The following is a 19,972-nucleotide window of genomic DNA, read 5'->3' on the forward strand; positions in this document are numbered from 1 at the left end:
CATGGTCGCTTGCAGGACTTCCCAGTGGATTTCAATGTCGACAACAGGACAATAACACAATGTACTACACTGGACAGTGGCACTTGATAGCTGACAGTGTGAAGCTGTATCGGAAACATTATCAATGTATCAGGTCATAGCCATAGTCAATCAGACACCCGCTGCTTATGGTGATACCGAACAGAAGTTCACACCACGCACATCACGCCCCTAGCCAGGAAAGTGTTTCGGAATCGGAACAGAAATAAGTCAAGAGCAAAATAGAATAAGCTATGGAATAATGCCAGTGATGATGGCGAACCTCTCCTTACTGTGCGTACAAGCCGGCAAACTAGGACGTGTGTGTGCGAAATGGTGTGACCAGCTCACAGGAAAGTGCCAAGTTCGGCATGCAACACTGCGAGCACACACCCAGCGCTCACCCAGTGCCTTGTGTATAAATCAACTCACAGCTAAATACTCAGCATTTTTAGTATAGACAAGTAAACAAATAATAAGCTGGTTACGTACAAACAGAGACCGCGCGGGAAGCTCCAGGTCCTCTCAAATAATGCACAGATCCACGGCAGAGTGTAGCATTGCACAGCGGATAGTGTTCCAGATGGCCACGACATGCCGTCGTCACGCGGCATGTGACCGGGCTCGAGTACGGCATATATGTCAACCAGACGGTCAAGCCATGCCAGGGGCTGGAAGAGCTAGAAAAGCACTACCTCCACCACAGTGCACTGCTGCACGGGCACGGAGCGATCACTCAACGTTGGAATGGTTACGTTAGCATGCTTCCTTGCCCAGTACTAGCGGACAGCGGACATGGACTGGAGCGGGAAGTAATATCAAAGCGGCTTGAGCAGGTGTATCCGCCTCGGCATGGCCGGTATCAACATGCCGCGTGTCAGCAGTGAGCACGCACACAGTTCCTTCTAGTCACCCACTACAATACCAAGACGACTATCCACACATGCCTGCTGAGATTGGCAGGCATGCCGGTGCTGGAGTACTGCTGCTAGTACTAGCGGGCAAAGCACAGGCCCCGCACATATAGAAATTTAGAAGCTCATCAGAAAGAAATGAAAACTCATCACGAAAAATAGCAATATCTCGTACAACATCGCGAAGATCTCAAGTGAAAAGCAATGGCTCTATGTATATAAACTGATCAGGGATGTGTATCGAGCTTCAGAAAAGCAGTCATGTTGCCAGTGACCACACTGTGGCTGCAAATAACGGGAGTAGGGAAGTCACTGGGCATCGTCAACCGGCACAATCATTCCTGCGACATGTCAATCACCACGGCGGTGCCCAGTGTTAGTGAACTGCCAGCAGACACGATGGGCAGGCTATGCTCTATGTGGTAGTGGATCAACTCGGGCACACTGGCAAACACTCGGTCGCGCGTGCGCACCTGCAACAGCAGCCACAAAAGGAGAGAAGAAAAACATCACGTTTTACGTTTCGAGCCACATAATTCGGGTTCGTCCATTCGCATCCTCAGTGACATGTAACTTACATCGCCATAAAGTGTCAAATTTAGTATTCCCCCAAGAGAGTGAAGCTGAATAGGAGACTGCCATGGCATACACGTCCCAAGCATACAACAAGATCGCAATCAGCAAAGATCACGTCCAACTGAAAGGCAGCAAGTGCACGAAAACAACTTACCACGCCCTCCGGATCTACCAGCAGCAGGTGCTTGACCCGAGCGTTCTCCATGCCGCTCAGAACATACTGCCCAGGCTGCGTTGAGCTCTCTCGCACCAGGAATTCGCCGTCCTCCTCGAGAATGTTCTCGGCCTCTTCTCGGGACAAGATGCCGTGGAACCAGTCGTGGGCCATCAGGTCATGGTTTATGTCCTGGGCTGGCACTGGAGGTCCACCGATATGGCCATTGTTCTGCTGTGGCGGGTACGGGTGACCGCCATGTGAGGAGCCATGGCCACCATTAGATCCAGCGACAGCAGCAGCAGCAGGACCAGAACCGGGGATGGGTGGCAGTGGCATGGAAGGATGGTTTGGATGGCTGGCACTGTGGACTGCTGGAGGCATCTTGTTGTGCAATGCTGCCACTGCTGCTGCAGACGGAATGAGATCAGAACACATGCAGAGAAGTTGGCTTGGGTTGTCAACAATTGTCGTGACGCTGTTACCCAGACTATGGTCAGTATCTCACCTATGAACACGATTCACATACTCTTTTCTTTTCCTTTTTACATGCGAGGGTGCAACACAAAGCTCATGATACACAAAGGCAAAGTAGGGTGAAAGACATGTACCACACAACACTCATATTTTCTGTAGTGCATGCTTGCATGACACCTGATCTTTTACTGAGAGTCTAGCCACACGGTGAGGCGAGACCGCAGAAATGCCGCAGCCTGCATATCTAGTGAACATATTAGAATTGAAATCAAACAAACAATCATACAATGTACGTACGCTTGTTGTGAGCTGCTGCATTGCCCGGATACTGCTGTTGCTGGTGGTGCTGCTGGTGTTGTTGCTGAGAAGCTGGTGGATACGCACGGTGGTGATGGCCGTTCTGGGCTGGCGCCGCTGCCATCTCGTCGCCCGTGCTGTTGTCATATATGGAGTCGTCGAACGACGGGTTATTCGACGGCTGTCTTGCGGCACCGCCATGGGCCAAGTTGACACCGGCTCCACCGTTACCTTTCCTCTCTCGGCTTTCCGGGTTGTCATACGTGACGGTTTCCTGAATGATCATCACCATCAGCAGCAGCAGCAGCAGAATAACACAACATGACTTGTAAGGAAAGAGGTGATGCTGGTGATCTGTACGTCTTAGTCATGGCTGGTACAGTGTTCACGCTCGCGTCTGCATCTGTGTTTCTGAAGGCCTGCGGCCAGCTCCTGTGAGCGGTGGTACAGCGGACCAATGCAAATAACCCCAGCCCACCGACAGCTAGTCACATCTCGTTTTCGGCATACCAGTATACGGTACAGGCAACCAAGATTTCAAGCTATGAGGTGACATCACTGCCGCACACGTCACTGCACAATCATATTTTGCCACGGTCGTGCGGTATCAAGGTTACGGTGGTTTACAGTGACACGCTCACCATGTACCATATCCCTCCCATACACATGCTCATGTTCAGTCTACTCGCAACAAGTGACACACTTCTTCTTTTTTTTTAAATCACGCACCCACGATAAGTCTGGCCCATTTGCAATCCGCAGTATACTTTTGTACACTTAATTTGTGGACAGAACTGTTTCGTCCTTTGTGGACTTGTCAGCGCAGCACAGAGAAAATGAGGCCGAGCCTGATTGCAAAGAAAAGAAGAAATACTTCGAAGTATGAAAAATTCCAGATCTAAAACCAGGCCCGGCGAACGCACCTTGCCAGAGTGCTCAAACTGACAAGTCAGTAAGCTCTGTATACATATATGCTGGACTGTCTACAGCATTAGGTGTGCTGTCGTACGTGCATGTAAGTCAAACACTCGCGATAAGTCAACCATTTTGGTCTCCAGGATCGAGTGCACAACTTATCGAGAGTCGACTGCACGTGCATGGCACAACTTACATTGTCCTGCTCATGGAAGATGTTGGGATTGTCGTAGGACGAATGTCGCTCGGAGCCAGCTGCGCCTGTCCGTCGACCACCGGGTCCATTCTCCTTTACACTGGAGTAGCTGTAAGCAACAACCACAGTCACAATCCAATTGTACTATAGCACTTAGCTGCCGGGTGATCTTTTCGCCTGCTTCAACAGGTGAGCATCAATGAGTTGCTGTAAACAATGATGGTCTCAGGTACGTAGTCTGTGAGAGGTATGAGGAGAGGCCCGGGGGGGGGGGGGGGGGGGAATCCCCTAAAATTGTTCTATCTTCTTGAAGCATGACATGTTTGCACCAAATGGCCTAGGGATCTCACTTCAGTGCCTGCTGTGAAGCCAAAATCGAGCGCCAGTGTACAACGTCCACTTGAAGTTACTTGAAGTAGCTGTAGTGGTATAACTGTATAGCTGTACACTGCAATTTTAACTCTAACCTACTGCTCAAACTATTTCAACCATGCCCCCCCCCCCTCCACAAAGGTGGATCAGCTATGCCACAGTGTTCTACGGGTCTTGTACATTGCACTAGCGACTCACGCTGCATGCATAGCGTCCATAAGCGGTTCCACTACTGAGCAGAATGTGACTTCTGGTTCTTACATGCAGGAACCAAAACGAGTCACATGTGTCCTATTCTACACGGTGATACCATGCACAATCCATTATGCAAGCAAGTGTGCAGATAAACATGCCACCAGCACATGCACACACACAGCAGCAGCTAAATTTTAAAACAAGAACACCTACCCAGGGTCCTCTTCCAGTTTCTTCAACGGGACGGCTTCATGTGTGGCCATAGCAACCGTTGCAGGTGCAGCAGCAGCTGCTGCCGCTGCTGCCGCTGCACCTCCTGCCGCCGCTGGTCCCTCCAAGTCATAATAGTTATCAGCACGCTGTAAGGGGTGAACACACACACAGAAAGCACATGTTTGCGCGCAAATCCAAGTTTGTCGGCTTTCAAAGTGTAGCCGACCAATGAACGCACACATCCGCACGGGCTTGTCTGCACGTGTGTATGTGCGTGTGTATATGTGTGTGTGTGTGTGTGTGTGTGTGTGTGTGTGTGTGTGTGCGTGTGTGTGTGCGTGTGTGCGTGCGTGTGTGCGTGCGTGCGTGTGTGTGTGTGTGTGTGTGTGTGTGTGTGTGTGTGTGTGTGTGTGTGTGTGTGTGTGTGTATGCGCATGCATACTTGTATGCATGTGTGCACGTGTGTGGCCAGTTCACAAGTACTGTAAAAGCTATGTATATAACGAAGTGCTAACTCTAACGAGTTAACGAGGAGAAATCGGTCGTTAAAATAGAAATCGTTATACAGAAATCGATACATATACTGTCCTATTGAGCGTTGAGAATGAGTGAGAATCGTTACCTTTGGTACACGTTAACTAGTCAATTTTGGGAAATCGTTATATATGCGCCTCGTTAGAATAATGGCTGGTTTACAGTATGTGGATCTGCTCACCCTTTTCTTTGACTTTTCTTTCAGCGTATCGTACATGCCATTCGAGTCCTGCAGCTAACCAGAGCAGTATACAAAAAAAAAATGTTCTACAGGTGGAAGCGTTCATGGCATCTTGCCATTGGAACTTGACCACTGCAATGCATACCACATAGGACCACTAAGACCTGAGCCATGGCTGCCTTACTTCACACACTACCACCAACCATTGAATCATTACAAAGCAATAACAACACACACGCGAAGACTATGTTTGTCATAGCTGGTCTTTGAAGCGAACGTGGAAACAGTAAAAAAGAATTGCACACACACGCACGCACACACGCACGCCCACACATACGCATACAAGTACGCACACGGCCCCGGTCGCAGGAGACTTGGTATAACGGAACTACACCTTGCCTAGACTGGCATGTACATGTAGTAATTCCTTGTAAGTGCAGTGTTCATCTTTAGGATGAACACCAAGGGTCCGATAGAATCCATTCACCATCATCAGCAGAGGTTTTTCTTATCCTTACTTTAGTTACGGTGAACATGGTATATACGCAGTGATTTTCCAAATAGAGTCATGATTATACGCCCTTTAAAGCGAAAGCTGGTCGCATCAGGGTTCTTTCAGTGTAAGTGGTAATGGGCAGTTCAATGAAGCAGGGTATGCAAAGTGGTATGTCATGACGGGGCATGCTGATGTAGGTATGACGTGGCAGCCGGGACATGTTAGCCTTGTCATACTGGTGGTAAGACACAGGACCGGCGGAGGAAGCAGTTTTTGATTGGTCTGGCCATACCAGAGCTGTTCGTGTACGATACGGCCAGTACAGATGACCTCTCAGCAGTTAATTAATACCCGTTGGTGGCCAAAGAGTTGGACCGACCATGGCCTGACCAACCGGATCAGTTCCAATACCCCCCGAGGCAAGCTAAGGCTCACAATGACGGGGCAAGGCTATGCAGCATGGCAAGGTTAGGTATGCCTAGGTGTGGCTAAGGAGGGGCTAGATAATCATGACCTTCTACGCGTTGCAAACTGACTGGAAATCCGCTCTTTACCTTTTCCGAGGGCGTTGCAGTGGGTACACTGGGCAAAGCACCTCTCCTCGGTGGCGGTGGAATGTTTGACTGCGCGGTGGCCGTGGATGATTCGTCATCAAATCCCATTCCGCTACCACGACCCTCACCAAACCTGCACATCGACCAATGGAAAAGTCGACGACGTGGAGACAGACATTGTGTGATAACACGTCGCTTGATCGCAGCACTCATGACACAGTATATCGCAAAAGTTTCGGATTCAATTTACACACCAATAAGACAATAGCGGACGTTTTCAAGTTACCTTTATCAGTGGGCTTTCATTGATGGGTAATTGACACATTACTTATTTCTATCAACTCATGGACTGATATGCAATACTCCTCAATATCACCTATGGGCGGGCTGCCATTGTTACCAGTCCTGTCCATCACCCTGTAATGCATCACCACGACTCATGAGTACCCGGAGAGAAAGGTGCAAAAAACGCAACAACAACATACTGTAGGTGTGTATCGCACACACACATATATGCCAGGATGGTGTCCAGTCATCTCACACCGACTAACCCTGGTATCTCAAGAGGCACGGCCTTGGTCGTCAAGTAGGTCTTGTAACGAAGTTCGAACGCTTGCCCGACAGTGGTGATAATGTCGTAAGCAAGATCGCCACAGTCGAAGCAATGACACGCTGCATGCAGTCAGGCAGAAGGTCACAGTACAGACTAGAGTGTTAGTCCGGCAATTCAAGCATATGCAGTCAAGCATGGCCACGCTTGCCACACCACTATGTCTGCTGTAGAGCACTTGTAGTATATCATGGACCTAGCCAGTGCCAGCATACCGGATGCATAGAAAGGTGGTGGGTTTAGCTGTAAACAGTTTTCAGTGAGTAGCTTAGCTGTGGAGTCCGGCACTGTCATATGCCAAGTCCTAGATGCTGTGGTCTATAGCATGATTTCACATCTATCACATAACAATGCAGGGCAGATATGTTGGTCAGTCCAACTCAACTCAACCCCTGCATCTATAGGTCACATGATGTTGGCCATGTTGGTCAGTCCAACTCAACTCAACCCCTGCATCTATAGGTCACATGATGTTGGCCATGTTGGTCAGTCCAACTCAACTCAACCCCTGCATCTATAGGTCACATGATGTTGGCCATGTTGGTCAGTCCAACTCAACTCAACCCCTGCATCTATAGGTCACATGATGTTGGCCATGTTGGTCAGTCCAACTCAACTCAACCCCTGCATCTATAGGTCACATGATGTTGGCCATGTTGGTCAGTCCAACTCAACCCCTGCATCTAGAAAGACTGGAGACAGAATGATGGTAAGGTGACACTGTAGGACCATTGGCCACTTGCTGCCACGTGGGCATTAGCTTTTAAAGGCATTAAAACGCATGATTTCATCTCAAACGTACCTCTGTCATTGACTTGGTCCTTTGCCACATAGCCGATGAAATCAATGCCCTCCTGCAGACATGCCAGAGAAGCAAACACCAGTACATTATCTCCACCACATGTATCACCTCAATATTGCTGAGATAATGCACATACATAATTATATAATCAATGACGTTCCTCCCAGCACTCGCAACATGGACACCATGGTCGGCGGAGAAGGCATTGGCATTTGAGAAACGATGAGGGGGCGGGGAGGGGGGGGGGGGGGGGAGAGATTAGCACGCTGACAGGTTTTATGGCAACCTCAAGGATCCAATGGTATGAATACTAGACGTTGACAACTTACCCCTTCACCGCCAGTAGCAAAGGATATTGATGGCATGCCATGATCAGCGATAAGCTACAGAACAAACACACCAATACTCCATGTGAGGCCAGGCATTAGAGAGGTTAAGATGCATGTTATTTCCGACGTGACGGGAAAGTTCAACTCGCGTTATTTGGCTCGCGCATCGAAAAACAACGCGAGTGACCTGCACCTCACGCCGAAATTTGGAGTTTTACGCCAAATTTGACATGAAATTGCGCGTCACGTCGGAAATCTTAACCTCTCTAATGACATTGAAGCCGCTTTACACACTAAACCATCTTGATGACCCCACACAAAAAAGCGACCACAACTCACACGGTTTTATTTAGTGCAATTCTGGTTCGTTTCGGCGGTGCGTATTCAGGTCTTTACTAACCACAAATCCTCAGCCTCAACCTCCATTATATTATACATACATTAGTGCAAGCATCATTGCCATTAGTCTGCTGGTAATGAACACCGAACACCAGCACCAGAGTAATGAGGACATTTAGACTTTTAGAGGGTTGTCTAGGAAGATTAGATGTCGTCCCTGAAACGAACGTCGTTCATTTCGTACTCAACCTCCCCCTCCCCCCGAAAAATGGCCGAAATGAATACGATTATTTTGCTATGCTGGCCGGCGCAAATCACATGCACGTATGACTTGTACGTGTGTAGTGACTTGAGTGCATCCGCTTTCATAATTATTTTGTGTACATAATCATTTTTCGTTAAAAAAGGCCGTTGTATATAATTTTGATGGAAAGAAATACACTTTCTCTCTTTGCCCCCCCCCCCACACACACACTTCATTGTGGTCTGATTGGCCATTGTAGCCGTCATGGTCGATGTAAAACACCATAATTGGTGACCCCTGACACTACAATGAGGCGGAGTTTACGTCTTTACGGATGGCATGGAGCAGGCTCACAGCGCCTTCGACCTCCGCAACCCACATTGAGCAGGCGCCCAAGTCCAAGCCCACAACCTCACCGGCCCACCATCCGCCAATCTAGTACCTCCCAACCCACAGCCGCCTTTGACAAGATCAAGATCCGTCCTCCTCTGTCACGCATACGTTTCCCTTGTCTTACTTCAAATATCTAGACTGCCTCTGACACGCTCTTCCACCTCTACCACGCATTTTTCCTCTTTCTGTTTCCTGCATTTTTCTACCTTGTTTCAGACCTTGTGTCCCACGTGTCGTACACAACGGTATTCCACATGCAGCGTATATTTTTCTCTTTGTGCAGTGTATTTTTCTTTCCCGTCCTTCCGCTTTGTACGCTTTGCTCACTCTTTCTGTTCTTCTCCAATATATTTTCGTTCTTCAGCTACTGCTCAGCTTCATCTCTGGTGGGGGTGTAATGTAGTGACTTGCGTACATCCGTTTTCATATAATATTTAGGGTACATGAAAAAGGATGTACGCAAGTCACTACATTGCACCCCCACCAGAGATGAAGCCAAGCAGTAGCTGAAGAATGAAAAGATGGAGTAAAAAAAAAAGATTACAATAGTATTACGCTAGGTATGGATGTGCGTGGTTGCACATGATAGACCATTGACTTGGAATGCGTTTAATTGTATTGCGGTCTAGACTCCGGGTCTGGGCTTGCCCTGTGCTCTTTCACACATTGCGTATCTTATCATGATGACAGCCGTTTCTAGATCACGCAGGCGTGTGTGTGTGCGCGAGCGTGTGCGTGTGTGTACATGTGGCCGATCGCCGTTCCGCGCAGCAGACAAAGTCGCAGTTTAGCTGCATGTTCCGCAAATCTATCGCTACTACCACTGCTCGCTGTTTCTACAATGTATTATAATTATCATATCATGCTGCTGCTTCTGGAAGGGAGATTCTGTTGGTGCTCTTCTCCTCACAAGTGAACATTCTCTGCTCTGACAAGACCAGTTGGTTCAGTAGGTGTTGGGTTAGGACTGGGTGAAGTTGTGTTCTGCCAGCCGTGACTATACTTGTCACAAAGCGTTCCGAGGATTAGAGACGACACAGCCAAGGGTGAGACTAACCGGAACACTCCCCCGGGTTTGACAAGTGGTGCTGTGACCGGGATGGCTGGAAAGAATGAGACAACCAAGTTCACCATTCCTAGACGAGATGCTCTTCTCCTGACGAGTGAACATTCTCTACTCGGACGAGACCAGTTGGTTCAGTATGTGTCGGGTTAGGACTGGGTGAAGTTGTGTTCTGCCAGCCGTGACTATACTTGTCACAAAGCGTTCCGAGGGTTAGAGACGATACAGCCAAAGGGCGAGACCAACCGGAACACTCCCCCGGGTTCGACAAGTGGTGCTGTGACCAGGATGGCTGGAAAGAATGAGACAATTAAGTTCACTATTCCTAGAAGAGGTGCTCTTCTCCTGACAAGTGAACATTCTCTACTCGGGCGAGACCAGTTGGTGCAGTGTGTGTCGGGTTAAGACTGGGTGAAGTTGCGTTCCGCCAGCCGTGACTCTACTTGTCACAAAGCGTTCCGAGGATTAGAGACGACACAGCCAAGGGCGAGACTAGCCGGAACACTCCCCAGGGTATGACAAGTGGTGCTGTGACCAGGATGAGTGGAGGAATGAGACAACCAAGTTCACCACAACCAAGTTCACCATTCCTAGAAGAGGTGCTCTTCTCCTGACAAGTGAACATTCTCTACTCGGGCGAGACCAGTTGGTGCAGTGTGTGTCGGGTTAGGACTGGGTGAAGTTGCGTTCTGCCAGCCGTGACTATACTTGTCACAAAGCGTTCCGAGGATTAGAGACGATACAGCCAAAGGCGAGACTACCAGGAACACTCCCCCGGGTTCGACAAGTGGTGCTGTGACCAGGATGGCTGGAAAGAATGAGACAATCAAGTTCACTATTCCTAGAAGAGGTGCTCTTCTCCTGACAAGTGAACATTCTCTACTCGGGCGAGACCAGTTGGTGCAGTGTGTGTCGAGTTAGGACTGGGTGAAGTTGCGTTCTGCCAGCCGTGACTATACTTGTCACAAAGCGTTCCGAGGATTAGAGACGACACAGCCAAGGGCGAGACTAACCGGAACACTCCCCAAGATATGACAAGTGGTGCTGTGACCAGGATGAGTGGAAAGAATGAGACAACCAAGTTCACCATCCCTAGAAGAGGTGCTCTTCTCCTGACAAGTGAACATTCTCTACTCGGGCGAGACCAGTTGGTGCAGTGTGTGTCGGGTTAGGACTGGGTGAAGTTGCGTTCTGCCGGCCGTGACTATACTTGTCACAAAGCGTTCCGAGGATTAGAGACGATACAGCCAAAGGCGAGACTACCCGGAACACTCCCCCGGGTTCGACAAGTGGTGCTGTGACCAGGATGGCTGGAAAGAATGAGACAATCAAGTTCACTATTCCTAGAAGAGGTGCTCTTCTCCTGACGAGTGAACATTCTCTACTCGGGCGAGACCAGTTGGTGCAGTGTGTGTCGGGTTAGAACTGGGTGAAGTTGCGTTCTGCCAGCCGTGACTATACTTGTCACAAAGCGTTCCGAGGATTAGAGACGACACAGCCAAGGGCGAGACGAACCGGAACACTCCCCAAGGTATGACAAGTGGTGCTGTGACCAGGATGAGTGGAAAGAATGAGACAACCAAGTTCACTATTCCTAGAAGAGGTGCTCTTCTCCTGACAAGTGAACATTCTCTACTCGGGCGAGACCAGTTGGTGCAGTGTGTGTCGGGTTAGGACTGGGTGAAGTTGCGTTCTGCCAGCCGTGACTCTACATGTACTTGTCACGAAACGTTCCGAGGGTTAGAGCTGACACAGCCAAAGGCGAGACTATCCGGAACACTCCCCCGGATTTGACAAGTGGTGCTGTGACCAGGATGGCTGGAAAGAATGAGACAACCAAGTTCTTTTTGGCTGTGCTGAAGATGGCTCAACAACAGCAACAACAAGGCGGAGGTGTGAATTCGCCTGCTGCGAATGTTCACCAACCTTTAGCGGCCAGCTCGGTGGTGCTGCGGCGGTGGGTGGCCTTGGTGCAGCGATGGCTGCATCTGCTGGAGCGGTTGCTGGTGCTGGGGCAGCACCGGTTGCCCAAGCATTCGTGAGGCCTGCGGTAATGCCCGAGCCTTACGATGGTTCTGGAGACTGGCTAGAGTACGTCCAGTACTTCGAACAATGCGCGCAGGTGAACGGGTGGAACGACCCACAGAAGGCACAATATCTAGCGGTACGCCTCAGAGGTGGGGCGCAATGCTTCTTTGCTACCATACTGGCTGCAAGATGGCAACAGGTTTGTGCAGACCTTGAGCTAAGGTTCGCACCTCCTGCTAATGAGCGGCAATTCACGGCTCAACTCCGCACGAGGAGGTGTGGATCCGGTGAGGATTTAGCGCATCTGGCGGATGATCTGCGTTGGCTGGCGGTGCGGGCGTATCCCAGCATGCCGAGTGACTTGCAAGATGAGCTGGTGAGGGACCAGTTTATCCAGGCGGTATCCCCTGTGGCTTTGAGAGTGAGGCTGCACGGGAATCCTCGTTTGACGGTGCAGGTGGCTTTAGAGATGGCGCTGCACCCGGGGGAAATGTTTGGCAAAGTACTAGCAGCATGTATGTGCAATACTAGTAGTGTGAATGTTCCTCTGTCACACCTCACTCACCTCACCACTATCCACTGCTGTCAACTTCAAGCCATCGATGGATATTCTCAGGTTGACGTTGGTGCCAGCTCTGCTCACTATTGGCTTGTCTGCAGGCAGAGCCGAGGAAGCAATGGCAAAAGAGCATCAAAAAGCAGAAGAGCCTCTACCAGAAGTGTGACTACATGCAAGGAGTTAAAAAGATGCAAATCGTCACAAGCGGCACATTTGAGGAATTCAGATGTTGAGCTCAGTGTAATCAACAAGTTCGCCAAAAAAATTTTTTTGGGGCACCTTCAAGCAAAATTTCACATTTAAAATCTGACTAGAACCACCTCTAAACACCGTACCCAACCATGGATTGAGATACAAATCCCACGAAAAAGAATCCTTTTTTGGCCATTATCCCCAAAGTGGTGAAATGGCTGTCGTGTTTCGGCATTGCGCCCATGCCAAGGGAGCAGACACATGCCCTGAATGCACTGCTGACACACACACACACACACACTGGCTATCCGTCTCAGAATGTGCAACGTAAAGCAAGGCTGCGAAAGGAATGAACCCAGGAGAATACGGGTCAGCCCCTCACCTCGTTATAGTCAAGCACACCACTGTCATTTCATTACATACAGCAGATCTCATACATCCACAGGATATGACACGATATGAAAAGGAGGGTGGTGGAGGACAGAGGCCACAGGCAAGTCCTATCTTCTACGGACAGACTGGAGAGATGGCCCATCAGACACTCGAAGAGCCTATGGTGTGCAGCAGAAGACAGCAAAACGAGGACAGCAAAACGAGGACAGCACACGAGGACAGCATACACGAGGACAGCACACGAGTACAACAGCACAAGCAGCTTACCACCCAGCATCTTCGAGATGTGCTTGGGAACCTGCAGCAAAGTGAAGAAGAAGAAGAAAGAAGCAAGCCCAGTTGAAGCACCCTCAATGACACTGCGACGAACACCGTCGTGCAGGCTATTCACGGAAACTAACCCATACTGCATGGAACGGTGCTTCGGATCCGATACATGTGCTGAGCTTCCTAAGCAAGTACAGTTGTGAACAGGTACAATATGGTCCAGCAACCCATTGCTTTCAACGATAACCTTGTCTGTACGATCCTTTTTTTTCACGGCAACCATTTACCATTTACGTACTTTGGTCGCACCAATTTCAGAGTCGACTGCTTTCAAAGACCTCGTATGGTGAGACTTGAAGAAGAACATTCCTGAAACCAGGAGCCTCCAATAACTTGTTATGGTTCACAGATAAGCGCAGGCACATGCAGTCTCATTGTGCAATGGTTGTTTGCACAGGCTTTACGGCACTGTAGCTGGAAATGGGGTAGATGTCGGTATTTTGTGACAAAAAAATCTGGGTCCGGCTTATACTCCGGTGCCGCTTATACTACGGAAAATACGGTAGATGTGACTGCACGCGGCTAATGTGAGTTATCCAAGATGCACGCAGAACGAAGAGGCAGACACCCGGCCATTACAGAGCTTCCAGCAGATACCGACTGAGCTGTTGAACACTGAAACCCATGTTCTACACCGCAACACATCAGAAATATTTCCCTCATACATCGTTGAACCAATCTTGGAAATAGGATGAACACATTCAACACAACAAGAACAGTTAATTCACTTCAGCTTACTTTTCTCTTCTTTATTGATCGAACACCAGACTCCTCCACACACCGCATCATTGCCTCGCTGGATCAAGACAAAGAAAAACAGTACGTTTACTACATACGCACGGCCAAACAATTCATTTTTCTCCCTCCCTCTCTCTTTCTCTCTCTCTCACACACACACACACACACACACACACACACACACACACACACCACACACACACACACACACACAAATGCACACACACACACACACACACACACACAAATGCCCACACACACACACACACACACACACAAATGCACACACACACACACACACACACACACACACACACACACACACACACACACACACACACACACACACACACACACACACACACACACACACACACACACACACACACACACACAATGCGCACACACACACAAATGCACACACACACAAATGCACACACGTACACACTGGTAAGTTACTTGTACTTGCTCACGGCCAAACAGTTCGAAAACTGGTCACGTGGGACTCCCGGGAGAGGTGAGAGAGATTCAAAAGGGCAGTCCTTGCGGACACTCCCTGAAATCCCCAAACTCTGGGTGGACTTGGAAATGATCTCAACACACCTCTGTATTAAAGTAGGTTAGGACAACATGCAAAAAAGGATTGATGGCATCAGGGTATCTGTCCAAGGATCCAAACGCATTTACCCCTGCCCCCCCCCCCCTTCACAGTGAGGGTCAGATGTGCTACTAATGTGGGTGGATAAATCAGAGTGGATCTGATTATCATTATTATTATTATTATAAGCTTATAAGCTTCGCTAGCACCATTGATTGCACAAGAGTTAATCTAGCCAGAAGTATTCCATGGTTAACCCCGAAATCAAAAACGGTGGCAGGTACACTATTACACCTTCAAATAGCCGAACCCGTTGGAAGCAGACCCTACGCTATACGTGGCATAAGTGTAGACACCAGCCGAACTAGCTGGCATGCCCATCATTCTGATCAGAAATACTCTAGCCGCCTTTATTTTGGAGCTATACCACGTTCTACATGTAGCCTTCCTAAGTGTGTGCAGACTCCACTGTAGCCACTTCATGTTTCACACAGTTATACACCACTACTCAAAAACGGTCTCTTGGCTACAAATTCTTCCAAAAATAGTAAAATCCAAATTTTCGGGCCAGGCCCATCTTCAGGAAATGCGTCTAGTCATTCCCAATATTCACCACGATGAAGCAGCACAGGGCACACAACACAGCTGTAACTCACCGTGTTACTTGTGTTCTGTCCTCAAACTTGAGAGAACGCATCGACTTGAAGATCTTCATGAGCCCCACATACTGAACACAGCACACAGAACACAACAGAGAACACATTACAAAATGGAGAGAGAAAGAGATCGGGGGGGGGGGGGGGGGGAGCGGGAGATAGATAGATCGATAGATAGATAGAGAGAGATAGGGAGAGAGAGAGAGAGAGAGAGAGAGAGAGAGAGAGAGAGAGAGAGAGAGAGAGAGAGAGAGAGAGAGAGAGAGAGAGAGAGAGGAGAGGAGAGAGATAAGGATATACGGAAATCCTTGCAAGTGCAAGATCACACTGACATGCAGAAGGTACAGTATTGTAGACATCGATACAATGATACTGTAGGTACAGAAGACCATGACAGACTGAAATAGTATACTGATTATGGAGGTGACAATACGAGTCGTACATGACTTCACGCATTCCTGCACAGCACTGTATAACATGTCATCGTATGTGTCCTAAAATTACGGTGTATTAACATTTCACTGTCAGGAACCTGTCAGGTTTCAGGTGAAATGCAATACTAGGTGATCAGCAACCCCCGCAGGCACAATGCATATTACAGTGCCTGTCAGGTGAAATCTAAATATGGTAGCCTGGTTTGTCAGTCGAAATTGCCGAAATTTACTTGTAAGTTACACCGAAAAGATGTGTTCTAAAGTGCTGTAAGCAGTCACACCGGAATGGTAGCCCCGCTATCTGAATGCAGCAACCTTCCAGGGAAATGTCAAAAACTATACACAGTGACAACCTGTCCCTGAATCACCACTCACAATAACCAGTTGAAAGGGAATTGCAGGCCGCTGGGTGGGCTACACACAACCAGTACAGTGTGGTCGATATGTCCGCCCACGACTAACAAGACAAACAGCAGTCATCTTCTGCTTCATAGCCCATTGAATGATGTGTGGCTTGTAGCACTGCCCAGCTTATTATAATCTATAATGGACTCATATGCAGCGTGGTGCATGCCTTCTGCCACCAGGCCCACCAACCATCATCAACAATCACATGAACAGTTTAGCTGCATAATGACTGTGGGTGGGTGTGCTGTAAGTACAATGAATATGTACAGGGTAGATCTGCATGCACAGTTTCCCACCAGTCACCTTTGGCATTGTAATGGGCATCAATAAGAACAATGCGCCCTGTCAGACATTACTATCCACAAACACAAATTGCCCAGCAGTCACACAACAAGAGAGTGTGTTATGACTCAAGAGCACATGAGCATATGGTCTACGTAGTAGCAACAGGCATAGACCATAACCATTGTTTGTGACAGCTATAGGCTGCCAGTGATTGGTAGTGTGTATGTACTGGCCAACTAACTGTTACGTCCCCAAGTGCCCATTATCCCATTATACGACCATACCGCACATACCCTATTGTTTCGGCTCAATAGTGATGATGTCACCATCTGGAAAGTAATGTCACACCTCATGTCCTGGAAGACCGGTCCTGGACTACTGGCCTACCTGCCCTGGAATGGAGAAACTCACTGGCAGCCTGGACAGGCTAGACTGCTTGTCCTGGATGGAACCACTACTCCGGCATACACTGGACTGCTTTGTAGATAGACTTTCCAACAAGTTCTCAGATGTAGATAGCAGTGTTCAATGTTCTCTGTGCGTGGCCACAGTCTTGCTCTAGGCTTTTCGGCACCATGTAATGTTTGTGTGCATTTACATCATCATTCTGTATATGCTCGGATTATCGACTGATTATTGGCACTGCCACAACTGCGGTGATCTCGTGCGCAGAAGAACCATGACAGGGTAAACCGATCGAGCACAACATGTTCATTTTTTCTTCAATGCAATATTTATGTACACTACAATTCTGTTGTCGATCGTCAAAGTCCGGCGCAACAACCCTTCTTCATACAATGCTGTTATTTGCGAGAATTCCAGTCTGGACGTTCTTCACTCAACCCCTCAGTTCTTGACCTTGCAAGATCACCCTATTCCACATGGCTCACATGTCAAGCAAGAACGGAACAGCTCAGGAGTCTTGACTATTTCTGATTACTAGTGCCAGCTATGGCAGAACGATTGGTTTTTACAATCCATGAAGTGAACACTGACTACTAGTATGTTGATTGTTGTGTCCACTTCACACCATGACATGGCTACAGACAGTGCATTTACTGAAACAACTAACTTCAAACAAGCACAACACACAGGCTGTCAACACCGGGCCTGACTAAACTAGGCAAGCGCTGACAGTTTCACTGAACAAACCCCGAGTGCACCAACAACAACGACGTGGTGTAATGACTGACAGAGCCTGTGTTTGGTAGGGTTTCTCCTACCCATGTTTCCAACTCAAACTAGATTGACTGCAACGAGGCGTATAAAATCCGAACATGACAACTGGTGAGTACTAGACTGTAGTCATTCTGGTGAGTGGTGTGTCCAAATAATCGCCGTACGACTAGGCAACGAGAAACGGAAGATACCTTTGTGATAGCTAGTTTTTTCGTTTTGTGATCCGCCCCGAGATGGTGAGTGTGCAGCAGCTGAGCAGGAGCTGCGGAGCGCTTCAGGGTGGAGCGAGTCGGCTGTCTTCTCCCGTTCGTGGGCGCTACACTGGTGGCAGACGAAGCGGCATGGCAGCACTGCTAGCCACATCCTGCGCAGAGCGATTGTCTACAACGCGCGAGGCCGGGCCGTCACTTGGCTTGAAGGCCAGAGTGACATCGCAGTAAAAGATCGCTTGTTCCACGTCGAGTGCAAGTGCAAGAGGAATGGGGATGCAAGTCACTGCTCATTCGCCTGGCCGGAACTTCCGAGAGCAATTGTGACAAGAAATGTAGAAAGCGTTCGAAGAGCGGCGGATCACGATCATGGCTATCACTATCAGTGACACACGCACACCGCGTAGATCTACTATACCGAGACAGACGACCTGCAAGAAAATCTGCGAGCGCTCCGACAACACACACACACACGGCTATTCCATGTAAAACCCGAGAACACATGCGTGGTTTCCTCCTGCCACTTGCCAGTCATGCGACAGAGATTTCTCGTTACCTTTAGACTTGGTGTAAAAGCACAGTACACTTTGCATGCTCATGCGAGCAAACAAGGCACGCACATCCGATATCAAAATTTTGATCAGAGTCAGCGACTATCTCCAACAAACAAGAAGAAATAGTCGAATGCTGGAACCATACGACCAGCCCACCTCCAGGACAGTACACACAACAGCTCGCTACAGCACTACAACTGCACGCTACAGAACTGCACATGCACGTTAGACATAGACTAGGCAGAAAGCACCACCAACCTGCACACAATAGAGAACACCTCCGCCGTCGATAATGGCAGTATCAGCGTGCAGCCAACCACGAGGAGGTTTGTGTACCAGCGTGCCAGTTTGCGACCATTCCTTGTCCGTCCCGGTTACCGTCTGTGGAGTAGATTTCTTTCTCGGCCACATGGCGACGAAGCTACAGACTACAGTGCACACACGCAGCTGGGCATTCGCAGAATTCCAACCAAGTGCTGCCAAATCGCCAAAGACTTCGCGTCGAGATAGGGAAAAATAGTTTGTCCTCGTCGGGGAACACACAGCATGCACACTAGGTCATGCAGGCCTGGGGCTGCTTGATGCCACAGAGCGTCAGAGGACGACAGTCAGTACCTGAACGGCACTACCGATCTCTCACGGCCAGAGTGCAACAACTGCAGTGGCACTGCAGGTCTGAGACGAAGATGCACAAAAAACTGCTCCCACAGCCACACGTCTTACACCCGTCCAAATACCATGAATACTGGGGAAATACTAGTAGCCGACTACCCAGTCTCAGGTATGGCAACACTGACAGTGTGTCAGTAGATCTAGTGCATGCTGGCAATGACCTGAAAGTGGAAGATGTCACTGTTCGCGAGCGGACTCTCTCACTCTCAGTACAGTGAAGAGTGTGTCTGTAGTCGTGTGTGCAGAGGGTCACACTGACAGAGTCACAGTATGTTATGCACGTAGCGTGTACGTATGTCATGTCTCATGATGCACTATATGTGACTATACTATACTACCATGTACTACAGCCAGGCAAGAGTCATTAGATCTACGGAGAGTAGTGTTGTAGACTCTGATCTGCGTGTCGAGCCAGTGTAGATTTACAGTCATGACTCATGTAGATGGTGTCGGAAGATCATCACTAAAATCACCCGCTTCCAAAGTCTTTCTTTTCGAGCGGTCAAAATGATCATGCATGCATTAACCGCGCATGGCTAGGCTATGGAGTATGGTCGTATGCATGTAATGGTCTTATGCGATCCACTGAACATGCTGAACTGAGCAATCTGAGTCATTTCTGACTCATTATCCTGAGGTCGAGAGTGAGAGCGATAACCGTGGATCACGATAACCAGATACATGTACGTACCTCGGGAGTTCTTTTTCACGACGACCAGCTGCATACAACAACATACAGCATAGACCATGTCATGTACATGTAACGTTGGATGTACAGTGCTGGCAACTGAAATCCGACCCCCGGAGGGGTGGGTTCACATTCTTTGCGATGTGAGCGTACTGCTCAGGGGGTCGGATTTCAGTTGCC

The 19,972-nt window shown here is 48.8% G+C and overlaps 1 protein-coding gene across 3 annotated transcripts; it reads right to left on the reverse strand.

Annotated features, from left to right (window-relative positions):
- Window positions 1-202: 202 nt before the first annotated feature.
- LOC135819345 (SHC-transforming protein 1-like) lies at window positions 203-19,163 on the reverse strand. Of its 3 annotated transcripts, none has more exons than XM_065332536.1 (15): window positions 18,691-19,163; window positions 15,364-15,434; window positions 14,110-14,167; window positions 13,312-13,342; window positions 12,466-12,554; window positions 7,834-7,887; window positions 7,505-7,556; window positions 6,644-6,764; window positions 6,093-6,225; window positions 5,043-5,096; window positions 4,328-4,473; window positions 3,548-3,656; window positions 2,437-2,710; window positions 1,663-2,069; window positions 203-1,405 (listed from the first exon to the last, which is right to left on the reverse strand). In XM_065332536.1, exons 1-15 carry the CDS (start codon window positions 18,841-18,843, stop codon window positions 1,268-1,270), a joined length of 1,890 nt encoding a protein of 629 aa, XP_065188608.1. In that variant the 5' UTR covers window positions 18,844-19,163; the 3' UTR covers window positions 203-1,267. The 3 variants fall into 3 exon arrangements, with proteins under 3 accessions (XP_065188608.1, XP_065188609.1, XP_065188607.1); XM_065332537.1 differs by having other exon boundaries at window positions 1,663-2,072; window positions 5,043-5,090; window positions 18,691-19,162; XM_065332535.1 differs by having other exon boundaries at window positions 1,663-2,072; window positions 18,691-19,162.
- Between the last annotated feature and the right edge of the window lie 809 nt (window positions 19,164-19,972).

Source organism: Sycon ciliatum, chromosome 6 (genome assembly GCF_964019385.1).
Source record: "Sycon ciliatum chromosome 6, ocSycCili1.1, whole genome shotgun sequence".
NCBI lineage: Eukaryota > Metazoa > Porifera > Calcarea > Leucosolenida > Sycettidae > Sycon > Sycon ciliatum.